This window comes from Hevea brasiliensis, chromosome 1 (assembly GCF_030052815.1).
Source record: "Hevea brasiliensis isolate MT/VB/25A 57/8 chromosome 1, ASM3005281v1, whole genome shotgun sequence".
Classification (NCBI taxonomy): Eukaryota; Viridiplantae; Streptophyta; class Magnoliopsida; order Malpighiales; family Euphorbiaceae; genus Hevea; species Hevea brasiliensis.
The window spans coordinates 117,200,476-117,227,033 of record NC_079493.1 but is presented as its reverse complement, the minus strand read 5'-3'; the positions used below and the strand labels follow the sequence as shown (position 1 = coordinate 117,227,033).

The following is a 26,558-nucleotide window of genomic DNA, read 5'->3' as shown; positions in this document are numbered from 1 at the left end:
CATATACATACATACCATACTATATATAGGAACCATATACAAAATTTGCATATAAATTTCTTATATTTAGTTAATGCATTCATTTTTAAGAACCATGCACATGCATTCATAAAATAAAATTTTTACCAAGCCCTTTGAGTTATGAGAAGTTGCTTATAAGAGTGATTTAGCTCACCTTTGGTTGGGTTTGTGGATTGAAAGTTTCCTAAGAGGTGCAAAGTTTCGAAGTGTTTATCCTTTTGATGCATGCATTTTATATCATCATTTAGGTATAATTTTTGTATATAATTTATCCTTGTTTATAACTATTACTATAGATATTAGCATATATTTAGTCAAATTTGCCTTTTTACATTTCTTAGCTTAATTTTTGGAATTTATTTATTTTGTAGGTTAAATTTGGAGAATTATAGTGTATTTTGATCAGAGCAGCCATTTGGAAGAAATTAGAGTTGAATTGCAAAATTTTGAAGTTGAGTTAAAGAAACCGAAAGTTGCACAATCTGTGACACAGCTTGTGTCACAGGTTGTCTCGTTATCAGATATGAAGTTTTTCTCGGGCAGAAGGTTTCACAACCTGTGTCATAAGGCACGACACAACCGATTCAGCTTGTGTCATTTTAATGAAAATGGCTGACGTGGCACTTTCGTCCCTCTGATTTAATGCATCACTTTCTCCAGAATCTTTTGCCTTTTTACCCATTCTAGGGCAGACCTTTGAACCATATAAAAACTTCTTTTTCTCTTTCTTTCCAAGAAGGAGAAAATTAAGGAGATTTTGCAAGGAGAGACGAAGGAGAGAAGCACGTGAAATCTGGTCTTGCTGCAGCAAAAAGGACTCCTTCTGCAACACTCCAACAGTAGATTCTTCATCATTTCACTGGGTTTTTCTGTCTCTTAGCTTAGATTTTTATTATTTCTTCATTTCTATACTTGGGTTTGTCTTGAAACTATTATTTGTGAGTAGATCCTTGAGATTCTAGAGATAGGTTTGTAAATATTACTTTATATTGTGGTTTTTGAATTGATTTAGTCACTTAAATGAGATTTGCTGTATTTTGATTTATTGCTTGTGAGCTTGTTGCCTTGCTTGATGAATGGGCCCTTATTAAGTTAAGTTTTAATCATTGACAGATGGACTGAAAAGTGAATGTTTGAGATAGATAATCTTGCAATAAACTTAGTTTTCTTGGTGTTAGAGATAAGCTAAGAGGATTAAGGGGACTTTCAAAAATCAATTAGAGCTTTAATTGGGTTTTTATCATGTTTGAAATATCGTGAAAACAGGGTTTGATTTGATAAATACCAACTTTGAAATGCTTGAAAAAGGTTTCAAAGAACTAAGAATTGATTTCCCTCAAAATTGCAATTCTCATGTGTTTGGCTAAATTGGGGATAAACCACATGCAAACAATATTGAAAAATCGATATCTAGAATCACTTTAATTTTTATTGAATTTAGATTTAATTCCTCCCAATTTCATAATTAGTAATTTCAATTTAAATTTTGGTAATCTAGTTTAATTAATTTAGTTAATTGTTTGATTTAACTTAAATTCCTCAAATACCAATTTTAAATTTTAAATTTCATTTTTTTTAATATCTTTAAATTTTACCATTCTAATTAGCTTATCATTTTATTTCCAATTTAAGCACGATTCTCTGTGGGAACAATATTATTTTTAAAACTATACTACTGTGACCCGTGCACTTGCGGAAACTATTTCACAGCTAACATCACCTTTGCCTATATCTTCTTAGCCAAAAAGCCACCCAACTAGTCATTTAGAGATGGAAGTGTTTAGAGAGAGCTATAGGATAAAAGGTAGTCAAGTGATGTCTCGCCAATTATAGAATAAATTTTCTAGACGTTTCGAGGTGAAATACCAGCTTGTACTTGAAAAGAGAGATGATTAGGCATTCTTTGATTTAAACCTTCTCATTTTAAACGTTTTGCCTTTTTCTTAATTAAAATTAACCCTTGTAAACCCCTTTGAGCCTTTATATTCCTAATTTTTCTTGAAACCCTTATTGCTACCTAGCTAATGAACCAAACACTCCAACCCTTTTCATGAGAATAATTATTTATAATATTAGGTACACTATAAAAAAAAGAAAAAAAAAACAAAAAAAAGGAGAAAGAAAAAAAAATAATAAAAGGGAGAAAAAATGTTTATCATGATGTAAAAATACTAGTATGTATGTACTTTTCATTATTGTCATTCAAATTAAAAGAAATCCACCCAAAGTAATTAAAAGAAATGAGTTTGGGGGTGATATTTTTAGAAACAATCATCAAAAGAAGATACAAGATGCAAGCTTAAAGTATCAAAGTGTCCCCCCATTTTATATATTTTGTAAAATATGCTAGCAATTGAAAATTTTCATTGTGTATTTCTCTCCTCTTTCTATATAGAAAAAAAAGGAAAGAGAAAAAAAAGAAAGAAAAAGAAAAATTATAAAAAAAAGAGAAAAAGAAAAAAAGAGAGGAAAGAAAAAAAAAAAGGTAACAAGAGGTGTACCTTATGTTTTCAAGATTGAAAATATTCTCATGCTTTGAATCCTTTTTACCCTTTTTCTTCTTAGCCTCATTTTGAACCTCATAGCCCCATTACATTCCTAAAAAGACCTTTGATCTCTTGATAATACTTGCTACATTAGTGGAGATAGGAGTAGAGAGTTTGCCTATGGGATTGGAAATTCATTCATTCATTCATTAAATTCTATCATTCTATATAGAGACACTTTGGCTATTGATTGATCTAGAATTCTTTTTGAGCATGACTTTCCCATACGATTGGCTGGTTTGGGAATTTTGGATGATAATTAACTTGATGGCTAAGTGGTGAAAGCTTGGATAAGCATTAGATTCTTTACATTTTGAAGGATGGGTATATGGATTGTTGATATGGCTAAAGGTATGTTAAGTTGCTTTAATAGGTGATTTTCATAGCTCTTTGGACAAGGCACCCCTAAAATTACATTATATTTTAAAGTTTGCTTGAGAACAAGCAAAGATTTGAGTTTGGGGGTATTTGATACATGCATTTTGCATAGTCATTTAGGTTTAATTTCATGGCTATTTTATTTATTTGTTAGTCACTTTTAGCTAATTTTATTAGTTATTTAGATAGTTTTTCATAATTGTCAATTTTTGGATTAAATTGTAATTTTTGCTTTGTTTTGTAGGTAAAATGGTGTTTTTAAGGGACTTAAAAGAAATTATGCGAGTGAGGAGTGATTCCAATAGCCAAAGATGTCAAAAACAAAGCTTGAAAGTTGAAAAATATAAAATGACCGAAATGTGCATAACCTGTTGCACAAGTTGTGCAGTTCTGCACAGGGAGAAGAAGTAAATTCTTAAACCTGTCGAAATCTGCATGACTTATGCAGGTTCACGCCCTGCTTATGTAGCTTCACGGAAAACTGCATAACTTGTCACATAACTTATGCAGTCTCACGCCCTGCTTATGCAGCTTCACGGAGGGAACAATTGATTTGGCCGAAACTTGCATGACTTGCTGCATAACTTATGCAATTCTACTCCTCACTTATGCAACTTCACGAAAACTGCATAACTTGCCGCATAACTTATGCAGTCTCACGCCTCACTTATGCAACATCACAGGAAGCACCTAGAACCACCAAATTTGCTCAGAATCTGCATAGGAAGCTTGCACAACTTGTGCAAGTCTTTATAATGAGCTGGCAAAAGAATTTTTATACGTGAATCCCTTCTTCAAACACACCATTTTTTGGGTTATTTGTCAGAAAGTATAAATAGTGCCCTTACCTCATTTTTTGCTATAAGAAGAAAGAGAGGAAGACAGAGAGAGGGGCAGAAGAACAGCGCAGCAACCAACTTCCATTTTTGGGGGCAGAATCTAGCTTCTTCTTCTCTTCTTCACCATTTTCTACATTTCTCCTATCGGGTTTCTTTAGTTTTAATTTATTTTCATGATTTGTTTCCTTTTTTACTTAGAATTTCTTGTGTTATACATGAATTGTGAGTAGCTTTCTTTGATTCTGGAGTTAGAGATGTAATATTTGCGTTATTTTTGTGGATTTGAACTGGGTTAATCCCAATTTAATGAATTTATGAGATTTAATCCATTTCTTGTGTGCTTATTCACATGCTTAATAAATGGCCCCATTAAGTTATGTTCTTAATCTTTGGTTGAAGCACCGAAAGGAGAAGACCAAGTAATAGATAATCAAGAAATTAGACTTAATTAGCTTAGATCTAGAAATAGACTAAGGATTAAGAGGGATTAATACATCGATTAAAAAACCTAATGGGTCTTGGTTAATTTTAACTCCACGAAAATATGATTAAGTTAATTAAGGCATTCTTTGTCTTACTCGAAAGAGATTTCAAAGGATTTTAAAATTGATCTACTTTAAACCCATAAATTTCAAAGATTGGGTGAGATAGGAAAATCCCAAATTGACTTGAATATGAACTCTTAACTCCATAATCATCTTCTATCAATTATTGCTTGGAATTTTAATTTTGAGTGTTTAGTTTAATATCATTTTATTAATTTTTATTATTAATATTATCAATTTCTTTATTTTGTGAATTATTAAATTAGTCATTATTCGAATTTAGTTTTGTATTTTCATACCTCATGTTCAAATTTCTAATTTTTTTTATTTGTTTGATTAAAATACAATTTTAATATAGTTTATTTTATATCAAAAATTTAATTGAAAATACAACTCTCCGTGAGAACGATATCTTTTTTTTTATACTACTTGAATGACTCGTGCACTTATAATTGGGACACATCAGTAATCATAATTATATTCATTTTTACATGCAATAATCATTATGTTACTTTAAAAACTATTGATTATATTATGTAATTCTCATTTTATTATATTAATTTTTTCTATTATCAAACAACGTAATTAAATTTGTAACGTAATCACGATTATATTATAATTTTGATTACGTCGTATTAAACATGGTCTTAAATCAAATAAAGCCTTAATCACTTGAAGGTTTTAGAGTAAATCAAATTAAATCAGTTGAATTTTTTAACTTTTTTTTTAATTTAATCATTAAAATGTTATAATGTTAAAGTTGAGAAATTTCCGAGAATCAAATCAATTGGTTATCTAACTTTATTAGCCATTCGGCCAGCAATTCAATGTTGAAGTGTCTAAACTCTCTTATTAATTCAAAAACTAAAATTGAACAGAAATTTTATGGGTTTAAATTAAAATTAAATCATTTTTTAATTGTACTGAAATCAGATTAAAATTAACTTAATCCGATTAAATTTAAATTGATATTTAAAAAAAAATTAATCAAACTGAATCAAAATTAAAATTAAAAAACTCTATATTCTAATCTCACACCCTCAAATTTACAGACTAAAATCATTGATTTCTAATCGAAATCGGAGGTCAGCTGGGTCTACTAGTAATATAATGTTCAGGTTTCTGACTGATAGTGCCAGAGAACATAAACACAATTTCTAATTTGCCTCTATATGTAATATGAAACCAAGAACATGAAACCTTATTTTCAGTACAAGTATATAATCCCTAAAAGGCCTAACCATCCTACAACACTTAGGATTTGTTTAGTAGGAGATAAGTGCAAGTTCTCAGAAAGAGCGAAAAATTAACTTGTTTAGTCAGGAGCAAGTGTTCAGAAGTAAAAATATCATTTTTTCTTTATTTCCAGAACTGAGTCACTTGTAACTTTAACCAAACAAGGCCCCCAATAATCTGCAGAATCAAACTCAGGAAACTCATTGCACACCACTTTCTTCTGCTATAGACTCCCGCGCAGATAGATTTATAAACTGCTTGCAATATACCCGGTGACGCCTCTCTCTTGCATGCAACACCCAAAAGATCAAAGAAAACATTACTGCAACCGAAACCATGACAAACCCAATAAAGATCCAATCACTATAACGATTCAGGCCTGGACAATGTTGCTCAATGATACCACTGAAGGTTTTGCGAACAAAAGTACAATCTACTAGCTCAACAAGGAAGGGACTGTAGATATGCAGTGCATAGCTCACATTTACAGTAAACATTATCTGATTGTAAAATTCAGGTGTCAGACGGCCTGTTGTGGTACAAGTACCATTTTCTGAGACTTGGCAGACGTACTTGCTCCATTCCTGCATTAGAGATGAAAAAATTGGCAGAACAGATGCAGGATTACAAGACCCATGTTTTGTAAATGCAGTAAGATTTCAAAATGTCACTACAAAGAAGCAAAGACTTTTATGCTTGTTTCAGCTTACCTGCGATGCATTGGTGAAGTAAACTTCACCAGCAACGCATTTCCGATCTGTCATATCAGAATTGAATTGATTACAAAGGAGAGGCACTGCAGGACCGGATTGATTGTAATACAAACGTTTAGTCTCTGGTGGTAAGTTGGGAGGCAGGTTTTTTGGTGGGTCTTTATTGGAGACATTGGTGATGAATGTGTTAACAACACCAACTAGCTGGAAGGTGACTTTTTTGCTTTCTGACAATGTTTGCTGGGCAGTTGCTTTGTCTACACAGGGGAGAATATCATCCAAAGCTGTATGTGCTGTGGGGTGTTGGACCCATTCGTCCATGGCAACACATGTATCTCCAACTACACTGCATTGGAAATAGGAGAAAACTGAGCTAAATTAATGATATTGGGCATCTCAAACACGATCACTTCTGTAGCATCCACAAAGAATTAGGAAAACAAGACAAGCAATATGACTTACTTATGAAGAATGAGAAACAAGCAGCACAAAATCAAAGCAATTGTTGCAAGGATCCATCCCGTAATAGCCAGTCTGCAATTAATTAGTCAATGAAAATCAGCATTACAAGAACATTAAGCACTGAATTAACTATGGAAATGAATGAATTAATGAATGTTAGCTAATGTACTTACATGTAGACGCAAGATTGCATGCCAAAAATTGATAGCACTGCAGCCAATGAGTATAAAATAGTGTGACCTTGAAGGAAATATTTATAACTAAGAATTTAGAACAATTATCATCTAATTGTGGTGATTAGTATGCTTACAGAAACCTAGAAAAGCAAAAACGAGCATTACAGCAGCAACTATGATTAGAATCACCCGTCTGAAAGACAAACAGAATGCTTCGATTAACAAATTGAATTAGCAGCGGATAGTATATTCACATACTAACTTATAAAAACTTTTACTCACACAGTATCAAGAGCTTTCTGTATTGTATCTGAATTTTCATCAGTGTTCTGCTGAAGAATAGTAGCTGAAGCATTTATCAAGCTGCCAACTTTGCTGATGCTCTTCTGGGAGCTAGGAGGCAGATAAAATTGATCTACTCCAACTCCCTTCGCAGCAGATAGATACTCTGATACAATAGTGAGATTCTCAACAGTATTTTCTGCTTGATTCACAACATATTTTAGGGTACTTGTTGAACTGCTGTGAAACTTTTCCTGTCCAGTGTAAAGGACAATGCATCCAATACTGAAACCATGAAAGAGGTGAAGATTTTAGAAACAGTTCATTATTTAAGACAGGAGTATATGTGCATATTCAATCTCATAAAGAAAGAGATGGGATGGACGTACATTGCAGCAACAGTGAAGAATATGAGAAAGATAAGAGAAAGTGCATAGGCAGTTCGAGAATAGCCATAATTCTTCAGTTGACAGCAGCAGCGACGAATACAGAGGACCAATAAGGTCACAGCGAATCCCAGAAACCATATTACAGCAATTAAAAACAGAGGAGCAGCAGTATAGGCAACAGACTGCATAAGGAAAAAAAATGCCTCAGGGAGGACAACGGAATCATGTAGTATCTTCAAACCAAAAGAATTGAGAAATTATGCAACAATATATGCTTGCAACAGGACGAACCAAGCACTTATAATAATAATAATAATAATAATAATGAGAAACTTTGCAATTTATCATAAGAAGGCGATGAACAGAATAGAATAGAATATATCTTTATTACCACCTCTCGATACGTGTTAGACTCGACTTAGTACGTGGCCCAATAGAAAGTGTAAAATGGGATAAATAATAACATGAAACCTATGCATGTGCAAAGGTTTCATTATAATCGTGATAAACCTCGTTATAATCGATGATTATAATTAAATCATAATATATACAATGATTGCATTAAATAAAAATTTTATAAAAATGATTCTGATACCATATTAGAAGCCTAAGTCAACCTTAAAATTAATTCAGGTAATAAAGCTAGAGGTGATATTAAGCCTTAGTCTCTTTGTATTTTTTTAAAAGTGAAATTTTAATTTCCAACATTGAAATTGTCACAATATATACAATGAAACCAAGCAAAATCCAGATGAAAAAAAAAAAAAATCAATCTACAATCTTTGAAAAGAAAACTCAACAGTGTTCAACTACTTGCTACAACACAATTAAAACTTAAATAGCCTATCAAGAACAAAACAAAACATTTATCAGGCCATTAATTTGGTTGCAGAGAAACTCACATAGAAATAATGCTCTTCTCTGATATTCCATCCACCTTTGTAGTACTTAAAATTGTCCAAAGGATCTCTCCTATGCGTTCGCTTTGCAGCTAATATCATAGAATTGTTTTCTGCAAGAACAGACCTCCTCCCCCTTTCCCATGAAACCAAGTTTAACTCACTCTTCTCAACACTTCCTGTAGAAAAATGCAAGTCTGGCATTGTGTGGTGAAAACAACAAAGTTCTTATAAAAACAAAGCACAAAGCAAGAACATTTAATCCGAGCGACTAATTAAATAATTAAAAGAGAAAAACAAGAAACAAGAAAGAAGATCTAAACCTCGAACGTGGAGTGGTAGTGGCTGGAGGTGAATTTGAGAAGCTCCACCAGAAAAGAAGGTTGAAGAAATGAGGAGGAAAGTTGGAAGGAGAAGGATTGCCACTGATTTGATACAAAGCATATTATTTTTCTCGTTAGTTTTGTCCCTAATAATGGATGTAATAATAAACAGCTTAGAAATTTATTTATAGATGATAATCAATATCGAATAGAAAGGGATCGAGCAGTGCTTGAATACTCGTTTTTGTCTTCTCACTTGAAGGGATCATCTCTTGTCCGTCTGAGCATGTACCTGTTTTTGGTTTTGCATAGTTTGAGTTCTTTTTTGTTACTATTCACCTACCATTTTCTTTTTGAAAATGATGCTATAGGACAATATGTTTGTCGAGTAAATCATTAGATATACTAGGTATACTAAAAAAATTGTATAACAATTACTCATAAAAAAATAATTTAAATAGTATTAGACATGTTTGTGAGTGATTAAAAGCACTGTATTATTTGCCATTTGTAAGAATATACTAGAGGGGTTTAATCCCGCACTAAAAAAAAATAATTAATTTTATAACCGATTGAAATCGATTATTATTAGTAACTAATTTTATAATCAATTTTAATTTTTTTTAAATAAAATAATTATTTGTAATCTTTTTTTTTTTTATTTATAACTGATTCGTGAACCAATTACTAACAACAATCCATTTTTAAAATCAATTTTACAATTGATTTTTTTTCTCCAAAAATTTTCACCCATTTTTTTATTTTATTTATTTATAATAGCAGCCGAGTATGAATTAATTGCAAAATTTTCACTACTATTCATTTTCTTTATTCAATACTCTTTTTTTTTTCACTTTATTTTTTCTGTTTACTCTCATTTTCTTAGATAACTTTTTCATTCTCATCTATTTTACTTATCACCTTTTCCTTTATAACATATATTTTTTCATCATTTTTTCTTTTTTTTTTTAATTTATTTTTTAACATAAAATAAAAATTTTTATACAAATATATTTTTTATTAATAAACTATTTGTAGTATTATATATATGGTAATTATATATATATTAAATTTTTTTTAGTAATTTGTCTTATAAATATTTTTTTATATTTAATTTTTTGTTAATATTTTTTATAATAGTTATTATTAGTAATTTTTTATAATACTTTTAAATTAATTTTTTAATATTATTTTTTCATTAATAATTTATTATTTTAGTAATTTTTAAAAATTTATTTATTAAAATTTTTTATTTATTATTTGAAAATTTATTTTTAAAAATTTTTAAATTAATAATTGACTTTTTTATTGCTAAATTAGTTATAAATAACAATAATTTATAAAATAATTACAAAATTATAAAATTAGAGACATTAAATTTTTTACAACCGATTATGTTTTGGGTGCTACTAGCAACCAATATTTTCTTACCAAAAGTTTTTTTTTAATTTAATTAATTTAATAATCGATTTGATTATCATTTGCTATTTGTAATAAGTTTTATTGTAACCAAATGAATTGGATTAGCAATAGATTTTAATGAATTAGCAATACATTTTAATGAATTAGCAACAGATTCAATTCTTGACTAATCTTTTTTTTTTTTTTTTATCAGGAGCTCCATATGAGTATTTTAAATTATTTATTTAAAAATAAATAAATTTATATATTATATGAAAATATTTTTATTATTCATCTAAAAAATATTTTTACCATTAATTTTATGCTATGTTTTATGTTATAGATTTGAATGTTAACCTAATAATTATCTACTAAAATTTTGCTTATTTCATGGGAATATTTACTCAATATGATCATATACTATAAATAGGATAATTATTTAATAAATAATATTTAAAAGCTATTGTCAACTACACAATGCCTTTGTATTTTTTTTTATATATATTAGAAATTTGATATATATAACATTTATTAAATAATTATATAAATTATATTAACAAAAATAAAATAACTATTGACCTGTGATAATTGTGAAGAAATGAATTTTATCAATTTTATCGACTTGTGACTTAGAATAATTAATTGAATAAATATATAAATTATTTTATTACTATGTTAACTTTATTTGTTAATTTTTTATTTTATAATTTTTTATATCATAAAAGTATAAAATTTTCTCCATTATGCTATAAATTTAATATATTAGAATTTATTTTTTTATTAATATAAATAAATTTATCAATAAGAATTTTATTCTAAATATTTCTTTTATTACAAAATATTATTAGTTAAAATATAAAATTATTATATTAAAAGTTTTAAAATATTTTCCAAAATATTATATATTAAAATATAATTAGATTTATTTAATAATTATTCATAAAATATATTAAACTACTAATTAAAAAAATTATTAGTTTTATAATGCAATTACAATTTGATTTGAATTCAATTCCATCTCATTTTTTTATATTTTTTTTAAATTAATTTTTTACATTAAAAGAAGTGAATTTTAGAATTGATAAAAAATAAATAAATTTAATTTTCAACCTGGAATAGAATTCCACAAGAGATTGTGCGCATATACATCTCTTTCATTGAATATACACATTGTTCTTGACAAGCAAAACACAATCTAATCTCTACAAATGGCCAACCCATCTCCTATGTACTTAGCGCTTTAAGAACATTAGTCTTCATGGCGCCCTCTTGTTCAATTCGGGGAAGTGATACCATCTATTTGAAACATTTGTAATCCGTCTTGAACTTCCTGGCTCTGCGCATAATCACCAGTCATCACCCTCCTATAGACGACCACATGTTTCTGACACGCATTTCATCAAACAGTTTTCTCGCATAATATTGTAAACATGTAGTTTCAGCCTTAATGCTTCGCACCAAGATCCGATGTGCCTGGATTACATGTATTACAATACCAGGGGGAAAGACATTAACTGCAGACTCAAAATCAGGCTATTCCTCCTGCGAAATGATTTTGATCATTTCTAGCTATAATCTTCTTGGTATATTTCCTGTGTCGTCTCTTTCTTGCATAAACCATCCATAAGATGGAAGAACACATAACAGAAGCTGCAACCATTACCAACCCAACATAGGTCCTGTAACTATACCGCCTAAGGCCTGGGCAGTAATTCTCACTGATCGCACTGAAAGTTTTCAGAACAAAACTGCAGTCTCCGAGCTCAACAAGGAATTGCCCAGAGCTATACAATGAGTAGCTAACATTCACAGAAGCTGTCATCTGGTCATATGCAGTGGGGGTCAAGCGGCCTGTGGTATTGCAAATACCTTCTGCCGAAACTTCACACTCATATTTTCTCCATTCCTATGTGAAACAGAGGCCATTTAATTACCAAAAACTTGAAGGAGAACAAAATTTAGAGAAGGGATAAGTTTACTTACCTGAGCCACATTGCTAAAGTTCACTTCTGCATGAGTACAATCCCTTTCTGTCAAATCAGAATTGAAAGGATTGCAAAGGAGAGGCACCGGTGGACCTTTTTGATTGAGATAAAGAACTCCAGCTGTAGGTGGTAAGTCCCTGTTGGCAACCTCAATTATGTACTTGTTAACAACGTTAATCAAATAAGAGGATGTTTCTTTGGTTGCTTTCAAGGTTTCTTGTGCAGTTTTATTGTCCATACATGGCAGAAACTGAAGGCTCAGTGATGCATTAGCTGTGGGGTTTTGGAGCCAGTCATCCACTGCAACACAAGTGTCCGCCACCACACTGAAGTTTGACAGAATGGGTTTGTTTAGATGACAATTTTTCATTTCTTTTTCAGGGACAGGATTTATCAGAATGAGAGATTATTATCATTTTGAAAGATTTCAAAGATGTTAAACAAGATTTTCTTTAGAATCAAATGAAGTGCATTGCTTACTTGTGAAAATCTAAATTCATGTAATTCAATGGAGCTTACTTGTGAAAAATGAGAAATATCCCACATAGAATGAATGCTAATGTGACAAGAATCCATCCCAGTATAACCAATCTGCAAATATTTGATAAAAGATACCAAAGAAGAATTTATATATATAGGAAAGACAAAACAAGCAATGAAAGAAACACCACACAATACTCACACATAAATGCAGCATTGTATGCCGAGAAATGAAAATACTGGAATCAATCATTACAACAACATAGTGAGGCACAATCATTAATATTCTTAGGTGACTGGAAATGGAAATATTCAGCATGAATTTTTCAAGGAACAAATTAATTAAAAAGCTTACAGAAACCAAGAAATGCCAAGAATAGCATCACAGCAGCAACTATGTTGAGGGCCAGCCTCCTTCAGGGAAGAACAAGAGATTTCTTAGATCAGTGCGCAACTGATTTCTCGAAAACAAAAGTACAACATATTGAAAGAAAATGAAATGATTTACTAACGCAGGGTTTAAAACTTGTTGAATGTTTTTTGCGTTTGCTACTGATTGGAGTTGAGGAACATTAGCTGTAGCATTAATCATTTCATCCACAACATCAATTTCATTCTTGAGATCAGGAGGAAGAGGAAGATGATCTACTGAAACCTTGGAAACTGAAGCAAGTGCTTTCATTATGTTCATAAAATTTTCAAATATGGATAAGGCTTTCTGCAGAATGAATTCCAGCATATGTGATATGCTATTGCTGAAGTTTTCCTGGTTTATGTGTAGAACAATACATCCAGCGCTGGAATCAAAAGCCGAATCAACTTAGAAACTTGCAAAGACATAGTTAATAAAGCTTCATATTGCAGCTCTTTTTTGTTTCTTTTTTTTAAATATTAATTAACCGATGAAGCCTATAGTCTAATAAACATAGAAATAGAGCTAGGAAGGTTGACACCTACGTCACTGCAGTGGTGGAAAGTGTGAGGAAGATAAGTGAAAGTGCATAAGCAATAGGAGAATAGCCGTAGCTCTTTCTTTTCCTGCAGCAGCAGCAGCAGCAGCATAGGCAAGCAAGACAAAGGAAAAGGCCTAATAGCAGAAACCAGACCACAGCAGTGATGAATAAAGGAGCAGCAGAGAAAGAAACAGACTGCATTCAGAACATATATCTGTTAATAAGAAAATGACAATTTCAAGTAACTTGCAATTTAGGAACCAAAATAATATCAAAATGAGAGGGAAAAAAACTCATATAAAATCATGTGATATGAACAATTTAGATAAGCAATAATAATATAAATTAAAAGAAAATCAACCAACTTGGAATCTCGAGCCTAATTTTGACAAGCTTGATCATACTCATCTCTATTGCCTAAAACTGCACTATTTTTCTGTCATCACACGCATTAGATAATAAGCAGTTTTCTTATTGTCTAATTTACGTATATATTAAAAAAGCACGCAAAAAAAAAAAGTTGATACGCTAAAAAGAGAGTCAGTAAAAATGTTTTCAACTTTCATTAGCATTGACAAATAGGCTAATAAAAGATAAAGAAAAGTCACAATCTTGAAATAGAAATGATGAAAAACCAAAGCAAATTAAATTGCATGGTAAAGATCTAATTCTGGAAATTAAAATAAAGATACAAGAATTGCAGAAAGGAAATTTACAGCCCAGTAATGAGAATTTCTGTAATCCCATCCGCCCGTATAATAATTGAAATTTTGAAGAGGGTCTCTTCTATGTGTCTTTTCTGCAGCTAATATCAAAGTTGAGTTGTTATTAGCACTCTCATTTTTTCCCTCAATAAACGACCTTCCCTTCCCTGGTATCAAAATATGATGATACTGCTCATTATTCTTCATCCCTGCAAAATTTCGAATCCATTTTCAAAAACCAAACCACAAAGATTAATTCTTTGCAATAAAAAAGGATTTCTTGATGACCAAAATATATTGTAAAAACAAATAAATAGAGAGCAATATATTGTAAAAGCAAATAAATAGAGAGCACATTTAGAGAAAGATACCTTCAAGTTGTTCGTATGGTATGTGGTGAAACTCAGAAGCTTCAAGCGAGAGTGACAAAAGGGTTGAAGAAGTGAGAAAGAAAATTTGAAAAAGAAGCAAAAAAGGGAGTGATTTGGTGGAATCCATGTTTTTGCTGTCTTTTTCTTGCTAGATTTATGAGAAAGAAAGGGTTCATCATTGCATGCACAAAATCTTGGTTTTTATAATACAAGGAAAAAGTGCTGTGGATGTTGAATGATTAAGACATGTTTTCTTCTTTAGGGTGAAATGAGTAGCTATTTTTAGGGTTTTGATTATCTATTAAGATGTTACACATGAGGTCTAGGATTAAACTGCAATCTGTACAGCTTTAAATAAACCATGTTGAACACGGTTATATATTTGCCATTTTTGTTAGTAAACTCAGGTTAATTAAAGAATAGATTATAAAGGCCATCTGCTTTGTTGGTTTACCATTTCTATTGTGTAATTATACAAATAGATTTAAAAAAATAATTAATTTAAATCTCATCTAGAGTTTTACTTTCCCACTTTGGTAAAAGCTATAGTTCATGATTTATGAAAGAGCTTATATTTATGTTAGCATAAGAATATAACGATCGGGAACTACTAGAGGAATTGTCCGCTTTGACTATAAATCTCACGGTTTTGTCCCATAAGTGGAATGAAGAACTTCCCAGGAGGTTACCCATCCTAGGATTTCTCTCAAGCGAGCACGCTTAACCCTGGAGTTTTTCCAACTCTCCAGGCCATTCCACCAAAAGGCGCCTCTAATGATTAGTTCCCCCATTTTATAAATCATTACTTTTTGAACCCAAGACCATCTCCGTGCTTTGCCGATGTGGGATTTGCCTAAGGGACCTTTCTCCCCTCCTTTTGGGACTCAACGTCCTTGCTGAGGTTTGCCCCACCATCGCCCAAGAGGACACGCGAGCGGCTCTGATACCAATTATAACGATCGGGCTCTAACCATTAGAGGAATTGTCCGCTTTGGCTATAAGCATCACGGTTTTATCCCATAAGTGGAATGAAGAACTTCCCAGGAGGTCACCCATCCTAGGATTTCTCTCAAGCGAGCACGCTTAACCCTGGAGTTCTTCCAACTCTCTAGGCCATTCCACCAAAAGGCGCCTCTAATGATTAGTTCCCCCATTTTATAAATCATTACTTTTTGAACCTAAGACCATCTCCGTGCTTTGCCGATGTGGGATTTGCCTAAGGGACCTTTCTTTGGAAGAACTCCAGGGTTAAGCGTGCTCGCTTGAGAGAAATCCTAGGATGGGTGACCTCCTGGGAAGTTCTCCATTCCACCTATGGGACAAAACCGTGCGGCTTATGGCCAAAGCGGACAATTCCTCTAGTGGTTGGTTCCCGATCGTTACAAAGAAGCATTAAAATTTAGTATTATGAATATATTCAATAATTTTCATAAATTTTAAGATTTAATTTCCTAATTATTTAAATGTAGAAAAAAATTATATCCCTTTAAAAGTAATAAAAAAACATATAATATTAGACAAGAAACATCCATTTAATCGCATTAAAGAAAAATAATATTATTAAAATAAAATTGAAAAAAATAATAATTATTAAAAAAAGCACTTCAAACAGTGGCGGAACTTGGTCATCAAGTTTGGGGTGCCAAACCTAAATTCATATTTAAAATTTTTTCTTATATTATATAAATAATATATAAATATAAATATAACACTTTATAGATAAATAATAATAAAATATAATATGTTCACTAAAAATATATAATGGATATTTTGATATTTTAAAATTAAAATAAGAAAAAAATTACACATCTTATTTTAAATGGTAAATGATGTTCATTAAAAGAAAATCATTCATAAAAATAGAATTTAAATTGAATGTTTGAGCAATCTCCTTGTCAATAAAATAAAAAAGTAATTAGAGTAATTGTAAATAAATAAAAATCTAAAAGTGATAGCTTTATCATTGTGAAAGTAATTATCAATTTAAATTAAGTTTTTAAATTTGAAATTTTTATTTACTTATTAAATAAATAAATAAATAATCATAAATTGATAAATTATAAATAAAAAAGAAAAACCAATGAATTTTAATTTATCAGAAGTAATTGAGATATCTTTCAATTTGTCCTGCAAAATTTTTTCACATTCTCAACTTTAATTTCTTCTCTTAATTGTTCTACATTTTTTTTCTTTTCTGTGAGTTATTTTGTTGATAAGAGTTCACTTTGTATTTTTAAACTATTTAGAGTCCTACTTTTCACTATACTTGGAAGTCTTACTTTAATAAAATAAAGGAAATCTTATTATAAAATAAGTTCTAGCTGCTTACCATGATAAAATTTTTGAAAGTTGGCCCCTCGGTCACCACAAGATTCGCCACTGACTTCAAAGTAAGCAAAGTCAAATGTTAATGCTAACCAAACCAAATATGCCTTTGTAGTTTTTGAACGAGCATGCAGAAAGTATGAATAAGGTAAAAATATTTCAACCTTTTACTTTGCAGATTTTTCAGAGAGAGAGTTTTTTTGAGAATTTCTTTTAGTTTCTGAGACAAAAGTCTCCGGTCTGCCTATTGTAGCAACCCTTCCCTGTCCTTTCCGGGCGGGGGGATCCTCCAGAATACGGGTCCCACATGATGAATATTTCAAGGCAGCTGTTCAAAACCAGTCTGATTATCAAACAACCCACCCATTGGTATCCAGTTTTTTCCAGACGTGGGTTTTCTTTCCCTTCTCTGTGTGGGGCTGTATATAGATGCTTTGGATTTGAAGTTTGTGACTTGCAGGTCGGTTGTTCATGGTGAAGGAATCTTACAACCCACCCAATATCTGTTTTTTGTTGCATGCAGGGTCAAGTTTGATTGAAGAGGAAGCTTCCCTTTTCTTTCAATCTGCGTTTGTGTGGTTCTAGTGTCTAGAGAAGCTTCGTCCTTTAGTAACTTAGACTCTTTGTTTTTAGCCCGTAGGGGGGTGTAGTTCAGATTTAGGATCTTCAGGCTCCAATAACCGGCTACTCTAGCCGCCTGACCCTTGAAAGCTTAGAAGCTATAGATGCTCTGACATTCAACTCTTTCGCAGATCATCAAAGATGGTGGATCTTTGTCTTAGGGGTTCTTACTCTGTCTCCTGGAAAGGATGTTTCTTTAGTGAGCGCTAATGGGTGCTGTTCATGTGTGAAAACTTGAGTGTTTTCTTCCAAGCAGAGGCTGGCGGAGTGGAAGACGAGCGGTGGGCGGTGCTATTCGAAGCAAAGCATCGTTTTCCTTCTTTGGTTTATGGGCCTCTGAACCGAATTCTTTAGTAGAGCTTGTTAGGCCCCCTTTTTTAACTCTGTGATCTTTGGGCTTTTGTTGGGTTGATTTTATGAGCCCATATCTGTATTGATGAGTGAAATAAACTCTTTTATCTTTTGACAAAAAAAAAAATTGTAGAAGGTTTGAATTGCATTGAAGATCATAAACAAAACTACAATACAAAGGTGTTTAGTTTAACTATCTATTTTTAACTTTGGATTTAAAAATATATTTTTAATTTATAAGTCAATTAAAAAACAGTAAGTGATGGTTTAGTAAAATTACTTGAAAGAAATTTTTGAGTAGTTTAAATATTTAATTAAAATGTGTTAAAAATAATTTTATTTATTAAAATGACTAAATGGATGTCTAATTGACTAAGTGGGTGGTGTGATTGTTAAAATAAAAATAATGTTGATATTTTAAAAATTATTAGGGTAATATATTTTTTTATTTAATAATTTTAAAATAAATAAATAAATAATAATCGACTTGATTTATATTTTATTTTAGTAATTTTTTAATTTATAAATTAAATTAAAAATTAATCTATTTATAATTTTTTTTATTTATAAGTAAATTTGACTAATTTATGAACCAGATCAAATACTTTTTAAATATCAAAAACTCCCATTAATTGTATACACAATCTTTCATATATTTTGCAGTTTTTACCTTTTAATAAATTCTTACTTAGATTTCATTTATCATATACTCAAAATACAAATATGTAATATCCATATATTTAATAGGTGAATCTCACTATATATATTGTATCATGAGTTTATAATAAAACGAGCCTAAATAAGAAAAATCCCTTCCTTTCATTATCCATTATAATACTAATTAATTATCATCTTTTATCAGATTTTCCGGCAAATGAATTAATCTTGGTTAGTCTAATAGACACAGTCATCCCATTTCGCAGACTGCAACATCTTTGTCGCTCCTCAGGCAGGGGAAGAATTTTCCATCGGATCTTGGCATTTCCCATGGAAGCTGCTTGGTGGGGAAGGAAAAGAGGAAGAAATTGCTTCGCAAAGTGAGAAGAGATTATATGATAACATGGCGATTCTATGTAAATAATCCTGCATGAAATGATAAATAAACTCGAAGGATATGAGACTTTAATAAATCTTATAAATGATAATCATATAGTAAATAAAAATTAAAAAATTTTATACAAAGATATTAGAAACTTAAATTTTGATACTATATTTATATTTAAATATTTTTAAAAATCATAAAAACTCTAGAAAATAAAATTTCTACAATAAAATCTCTGGTTTGTTTCTATTATGACCTGATCTTTAGATCGTAGATTTGTATAGTTAGACAGGACATCCTTTTCTTGTTATGACATACATACATAGAATTAGATTACTTAAAGAAATTATAGTTAAAACCCCAAATGATTACTAACTACGCGTCTCGGAGCATCTTCTGCAAATTAAAACCAATAAAATCAATACAAATATTTCAATTAAAGTCGCTTATTACTTTAAGTGGAGAGCATGAAAGTGGTCAAGAAGTTGTTTATAAGATATGTTTGTTTATAATAATTTTTAAATTTATAAATTGAGTTTATAAATTAAAATAAAAATAATTAAAAATTTAATTTTTCATTTTAATACTTATAAACCTTGTGTTTATAAGCTAATTTAATAAAATATTTTTATTATATTTTCTTATTTAAAGATAAATATCATACGCAGTCTCTCAATTTTTAAAGTATTTTTAAAAAAGTTACTGAATTTTATTTTATTTTTATAAAATTCATTAAATTTTTATTTGATTTCATAAAAGTGACTGTAATAAAAATTAAAGATTTTTAGGTTAATATACTGACTTATTAATTATTTTATAAATAAAATTATCTTATTTTATTATTTTTTTTAAATGGTGTATAAAACGCATCCAGCTATCTCTTCGCTATTAAATCCCTTTCCTTTCTCCATTTTTTCTCCATTAGCAACTACTAATTTAGTAATTTTTGTAACAACCTAATTTTTTTTTACATATAAAATATTTTTAATTAGACTATTAATTTATTACTATTTTATTCATGGTGTTAAATTAGTATTTTCATAATAATAATAATATATTTTTTTAATTTTATGAATATTATTTTACATGTATTATTACTATTATTATTTTAAATTATTATTTGTAATATTGTTATTATTAAATTCAATTAGAGTTGTTTAAGGTTAAATTATATTATATGTAAAAATAATTAAATTTTTTAGAGTATTATTATTATTATTATTATTATTATTATGACCAAAGTTTTATTTAATTTAAATAATAAAAGTAGTTTGGACCTATTTGAAGAGAGAAAAAGGACCTAGGTAGATAAGCTATAAAAGTTCAGGAACCTATGATGTAATTAAAAGTTAAAAAAAAAAAAAAACCCTAGCTGCTCTCTCTCTCCCTTCCACGTTCTCTCTCCTCTCCCTCTCATCACTCTCTTTTCTCCCTCTTGGTAGCCACCATTATTTCCGGTGGCTTGCCCATTCGTCGACGGCAGTTTAGGTTCTTGTGTGGGGTTCAAACTTCTCCAGCAATTCTGGCATCTCTTTGGTGTATGATTATCGGTGCTAGAATCCTTGAGCCATGAGTGTTCTTTTGGGATCTCCCTTGCCCTTTTTCATGGAGTTTTCCACCGATGGAGAGTAGAGAGAAATAGTACCTTTCCGATAAGATTTTAGGCGATTTGACCGTCAGATCAGAGATTCGAAACCACCGTTGAACTCAAAGAGATGAAACCTTCGAGATGGGACCAAGCCTGCTCTGATCGGACATTGTTTGGAAAAGGCGATCATCGGACGGCTCAGATCATATAGTGAGATTTTGAAGTTTTTTTATGCTCATAAATTGAATACAATTATATGATAATTATTAATAATTTATGAACTTCGTTTAAGTACAATCAGATCGACAATAGCTCACCAGCACTAGATAATGAGTTTTCGGGCCAGTTTAGGCGCCTGGTGGGCTGTCCAGAAAGGTGGTCGTGTTTGCGATCATTTCCAGTGTTTTTAGACATTCTATACATGTTCCAAGTAGCAGAATTTACAAAGGTAGTCTCTAACTCAAGTTATGTAGTTTTTGCTTTACTTAAGCTAGCTGGTCAAATCTGTCAAATATTCTTGATTTAGTGAAATTAAATAAAATGAGTTTAATTAATATAAGAGTGATGTGACCTTCAGAAATATTTTTATAATTTTTGAAGTGTTGAAAATAATTATTTGGGCTATAGAGAAGTTAGAAACCTGAGCTAAAGTTTGGATAATTAGATTTTGATTAGGTTTCTTATAGACCCCAGATGGGTATTATAATTATTGTTCTGGGCCTGAGGCCCTGTGTATTACTATTGTTGTGTTTTTTTACAGGAGTTTAGGTCCAGTTATAGGGGAGACTTTGTCAAAATTTTGACATGATGTTAGGAATTATTCTTATTTCTTTAATTAAATTAATTGGTTAATTTTGTCAATAATTTTATTGAGGTCGGTGTGTCTAACAGGTGATTGGGCTGGCCATCTCTCCTTTTGGTCGGACCAGCTGCAATCGAGTCAATCAATATGTGAGTTAGATATTGATTATTTTTGTAATTTCAATATTAATTATATATATATCAGGCATGCTCATGCATTTTATAAATACTCAATTATACACATAAATAGTTATGTATTAGGGGCATTTTGATTACTGCATATTTAATTATTGTCATTTGTTTGTGATTGCTGCCTTGAGGATAATTTGGAGCTTGGTGTATTATTTATATATAGTATATATGGATATGAATTAGACCGGTAGTCGTGGCTTAAGCTAGTCTCATTGAAAATCGACCCTCATGGATATGGAAAGTCACGGTAACGCACGGCCTTGAGTTAATCTCGCTAGCCCCCATACTTGAATTTAAGTGAAAAGTCCGGCTTAAATTGAGCTCGCTGGCGAAATTTGAATTGAGAGAGCTGTATAGAGGATTAGCTCTCATATTTATGTATTGATGTGATACACTGGGTGCATGAGCAGTTCCAAATTATGCTCTCATGTGAATATTAATTGAATTATTTATTATATGTATTGGATGTGCATTTCGTGATATGATTGTACTAGTTGTAGGTAGTTACAAAAATTACATTTATAATCAATATCTAAACTCATTGAGTCGAACGCTTACTTTTGTTCCAAAATTTTTTCCCAGATATAGGAGAAGTAATTTTCTTGAGAGTCTAACCTGCTCTTTTTCTCGCAGGGTATAACCTTATTAATTAGAAATTTTTATTTATTCATTAGCTTATTTAATTATTTGTTTTATCTTTAGAACTCTGTTGTGACACTATTTTAATTAAATTATTATATTATTAATGAATATTAATGGTATTAAATGGCTTATGCATGTTTAGTTATCAGAGTTGAACTGGGCTCTCCTAATTATAGATTTTTAGTAGTTAGCGAATTAAATTAGCCCAAATAAATTTATAATATTTTATTTTATTTTATTTTGTTTGAAAGTTGAACCTTGAATTTGGGTCTAGCCATGGGTTTGTGAGTAGTAAGGTTTACTACAAGTTTCAGAGACTTTATACTGACCTAAGTTCTAGTGTCGGTCCAGCCCGTAAAATCGAGTCGTGACAATTTTATTCGTAAAATAGTTAACAGGTAAGTAGGTTAATCTGAAAACTTTTAATTTTCAATGACAGTAACTTTTATAAAATAGAATTAAAGTTCAGCGAGTTTTATTAAAAATATTAAAATTTAGAGATTTTTATAAAAATATTCATAAAGTTAAGTGACCACATGCGATAATTATTCCTTTATTTAATTTTTAAAATTTTATCATAAATTTTATTTAATATCCTTTTTAACCATTTTTATAATATATGTACTTATAAATTTTTTTTTACCAAATATATTAATCACTTATTAGTTACTTATAAACATTTTAACTAAATATATAATTGTTTAAAATTTTAAATATTTATAAATTTAAATTAGTTTATAAACATTATAGGCTAATTTATAAGTTAAACAACAGTAATCACCCATTAATTGTTATATCCATTAAAGGAGAGTCAATACAATCCTGCTATCATCATCACAATCAAATATTCACTTAGACCATGGAACAGCCCACCAATTCTTTGCTTTTTTTTTTCTTCTTTCTTTATTTTTAATCTCCCTTAAGAAATATTTCAAAATAAATAAAGCTTTCAAAATGATGGATTTATATTTAAACACCACTGAAAAAAAATGAAACGAAGAAAAGAATTAAAAGGATTACCGCTAAGTGGTGTTATTAATGTGAAGTAATTAAAAGGATTACCGCTAAGTGGAGTAATTAATGTGAAGTAAGCGATCGCAGCTATAGACTGAGCAATAGGCTTGTAATGTCATCAAGAGCAAGAGAAATATTGCAGCAAGTAATGTAAGAAACTGCCAAGAACCAAACACATAACGCTTCATGAAATTCTCAACTTTTATCTTCCACCTTCCATTGTAGTACTTGTTAACGTCCTCAATCGCCTTGTCCAAGATTGGCACTTTGGTTAGTCTAATTGACTTGCTCATTCCATTCCAGAGATCTGCTACTTCTCCATCACTCTTTAAGTGGTTCAGAATGATACCTTTTTCTCTGAGCAACTTCACATCCTCTTCTGTATCAATAATCCCATTCATCAATTCTGTATAACGTGTAAAAACCAACGGTCCTGATGCATTTGATGCTTCATATGCTACTAAGTTTCTTAACACCACCTCTGTGTTCACATCTAAGCTGACTATGGGAAGGTAGAATGTAACTGTCTTAGCATCAAAACTAATGCTTGAGATGTTACTAGTGGTGGGTAAGAAACGTACCCCGCATTTGGAAAGCTCAGCGACACAAGGAATTGTGATCTGCTCCACCAATGGTGGCTTGTTAACTTCATTGTTGGAGCCGCCCTCATTCTCTGCTTTCACTTCTTGTTTTTCTTGGTCAAAGAACAGGTATTGAACAGGTTTTTTCAAGATGGAAAACCCAGGAAGGTTGGAGAGGATTGTCCATGGCAATTTCAGTGCGAGTTTAACAGGTCTAGAAAATAGTATTCTTTTGAGAAGCTGTATTGGTCCTTTGTTTAGCTTTGAAATTAGTTTCCATATCTCACTGAAGAGATCTTTTATGTAATTTGAATTCCCAGATGATCCTTCTTTCCCTTGCATGACCTCTCCCTGATCCTCCGCCTCAGTTATCTCTGGCCCGGCCGCAGATTCCACTTTCGGCACAATCATGTCGTACAAGTAGTCTAGCAAGTGTGAACACTGCGAAACAGGGATTTTTCGCATCTCCATCATCTTGAAAGGGGAAAGCTCTTTGTAAAATCCTACTAGCATCGTATGCAGCATTTCATCGGCCAATTCTAATGTTGAGAATTGAACTTCCAGGATCTTTCTCAAAACAAATAGTGGAATTTGATTCTCAAGCATCACCATATCTCTAAGAATAGCATTGTGAGCTGATTTTCTCCCTGCAAAATCAACCAAATGAGACATTCTTGAGGAAAGTCTCGTAATCGTCAAACCTTCTTTGATAGGGTAAATTTGAAGGAACTCCAGCAAGAACGATGCATCAATAGCCATCATCCAAGCTAAAGTTTCAGCACTAAAATCCAAGAACTTGTGGTAACAAGCTCGAATCTTCGGCTCAAGCTTCATCAAGTGATCAACAATGTGTTGAAACTTGAGGTTCTGGAGTTGTTTCTGGGTTCTTTTCGCCGCGGCGAGTTTGTACCGCTCCATCTCATAGACCTCCGGTCGCCAATAATGGTAAGGACCGATAGCAACCTGTTGTGGAGTGTAGGAATTAGGATCGGAAGCCATCAGGATTTTGGGGACATTGAAAATGGAAGCAGGAACTTCAGAATCACTTTCGAGCTCTTCCTCAAGTGATCTACGAATGCTGATGATCCACAGATGCTCATCAAAGTTTGGATTTGGGTTGGAGGACACGAAGGAATATTGGAGAGAAGACATGTTCTTGCTCTATGGAGATCAACTTAATTATAATATTGGCAGTTTTTGCTGTGTATATTTACTGATGGTGGAGTTTTAGAGTACTTCAAGTATTTATTGGCTCAAAGCGGTCACTTTTGCTAATGTTACGTTCCCCTTGTTGAAATTAAGCAATAGGAAAATTGCTTTTCTCATGTTTTATAATTGGACAATGATTTTGCGTAAGAAATACGAAAGGTTAATTTTTATCTATTGTATTAAAATTTGTTTTTTAATTTCAACATAAATAAATTAGATTATTTTAATCTACTAATTAAAAACATATAATTTACCTAATATATGCCATATTCGAGTTCATACCCCTCAAATTTTTTTTTTAAATTATAATATAATTTTAGAATTTAATTTTTTATAAGTACGCTTTACCGTTTATTATTCGGTTATTGACTCTGAAAGTATTATTGACTCTGCACTTATTTGTATTAATTTATTAAAAAAAAAAAAACATGTAACACGAGATGACTTTTAATTGAACAAAGGAAATTAGGATGAAGTAGTTTGGCATATGGATATGCATGGCCGCAGGAAAATTCAATGAATAGTGAAAAAGAAAATGAAATGATTTAGTTCAACACGGTAACATATTCTTGTTTTCTTTCACGTGGTTTGGGTATTAAAAATATATCAATGGAAAGTACCATCTCGCTATGGGGTCAATTTTTCCTTGGACAAAATTATGAAGGAAAATTATTGTACCCACTCTGTTCATATATATTTAATTAACAAAAATTTAATAAATTTTAATTTTAGATAAGTTTTATCATAACTTTAAATAAGTTTTATTGTAATATATATATATAAGGGAAGGGCATTGGGATTGTTCAAAATGTTTTTAATTATTTATATTATTTACAATTATTTTGTTTTAATTATTTAAAATAATTTTAATTTTTATATAAATTTAAATTTTTAATCATAATTATACTTAACTTTCACTTAATTTATATTTTGTATAAAAAATATTAATTAATATAAATACTAAAAAAATAATTCTAATGGGATCCAAAAAAAATATTGTAGGAATAGTTTTTTTTATATTTTATTCTAATTTAATTATACACATAATTTTAAAATTTATATAAATTTAAAATTTTTAATTTTAGAGTTCATATAAATTTAAAATTCTTGATATTATTGTTATATAAAATTTTATAAAAAGTAATTAATTAAAATAAAAAAATTAATAAATAAAAAATTATAAATTTATAATAAAATAATGATAAAAACCTGCCGCTATTGAACTTTAGCAACAATTATATTAGTAGCTAATAAAAGCTATTTTATTTAAATTCATCGTTAATACTTTATTCAATATAAATTTATCGCTATCCATTATTAAATATTTAAATAATTTTAATTTTTAATATTACTATAATTTATATAAATTAAAATTTTAATATTATTTCACTTATTACTTTATTACTTGATACGTCTCGTATACTTCCAGATAACCAACATCAATAATTTTATATCAAAATACTAAACTTTTTATAAAAAAATTTATTCA

General features: G+C 30.4%; 3 protein-coding genes and 1 long non-coding RNA gene across 6 annotated transcripts; 1 reads left to right on the top strand and 3 right to left on the bottom strand.

Annotated features, from left to right (window-relative positions):
• Positions 1-5,621: 5,621 nt before the first annotated feature.
• Positions 5,622-9,113, bottom strand: LOC110666003 (uncharacterized). 2 transcript variants are annotated; one of them, XM_021826332.2, is made up of 9 exons: positions 8,810-9,113; positions 8,490-8,683; positions 7,588-7,769; positions 7,199-7,483; positions 7,051-7,109; positions 6,914-6,950; positions 6,741-6,812; positions 6,276-6,624; positions 5,622-6,149 (listed from the first exon to the last, which is right to left on the bottom strand). In XM_021826332.2, the coding sequence occupies exons 1-9, from the start codon at positions 8,928-8,930 to the stop codon at positions 5,766-5,768; spliced, it is 1,683 nt and encodes a 560-aa protein (XP_021682024.2). In that variant the 5' UTR covers positions 8,931-9,113; the 3' UTR covers positions 5,622-5,765. The 2 variants fall into 2 exon arrangements, with proteins under 2 accessions (XP_021682024.2, XP_058004239.1); XM_058148256.1 differs by having other exon boundaries at positions 8,490-8,665; positions 8,810-9,111.
• Positions 9,114-11,288: 2,175 nt separating this feature from the next.
• On the bottom strand, positions 11,289-15,041 carry LOC110666004 (uncharacterized). 2 transcript variants are annotated; one of them, XM_058148438.1, is made up of 9 exons: positions 14,704-15,041; positions 14,345-14,541; positions 13,633-13,823; positions 13,188-13,472; positions 13,031-13,089; positions 12,878-12,914; positions 12,715-12,786; positions 12,194-12,521; positions 11,289-12,116 (listed from the first exon to the last, which is right to left on the bottom strand). In XM_058148438.1, exons 1-9 carry the CDS (start codon positions 14,828-14,830, stop codon positions 11,739-11,741), a joined length of 1,674 nt encoding a protein of 557 aa, XP_058004421.1. In that variant the 5' UTR covers positions 14,831-15,041; the 3' UTR covers positions 11,289-11,738. The 2 variants fall into 2 exon arrangements, with proteins under 2 accessions (XP_058004421.1, XP_058004424.1); XM_058148441.1 differs by lacking the exon at positions 14,704-15,041 and having other exon boundaries at positions 13,633-13,762; positions 14,345-14,509.
• LOC110665998 (uncharacterized) lies at positions 12,205-12,781 on the top strand. The gene is made up of 2 exons (XR_002497084.2): positions 12,205-12,324; positions 12,408-12,781. It is a non-coding gene; the product is annotated as an uncharacterized LOC110665998 (long non-coding RNA).
• Positions 15,042-23,056: 8,015 nt separating the features above from the next.
• LOC110666006 (putative UPF0481 protein At3g02645) lies at positions 23,057-25,061 on the bottom strand. Its single transcript, XM_021826335.2, has one exon. It carries the CDS (start codon positions 25,010-25,012, stop codon positions 23,330-23,332), a length of 1,683 nt encoding a protein of 560 aa, XP_021682027.2. The 5' UTR covers positions 25,013-25,061; the 3' UTR covers positions 23,057-23,329.
• Between the last annotated feature and the right edge of the window lie 1,497 nt (positions 25,062-26,558).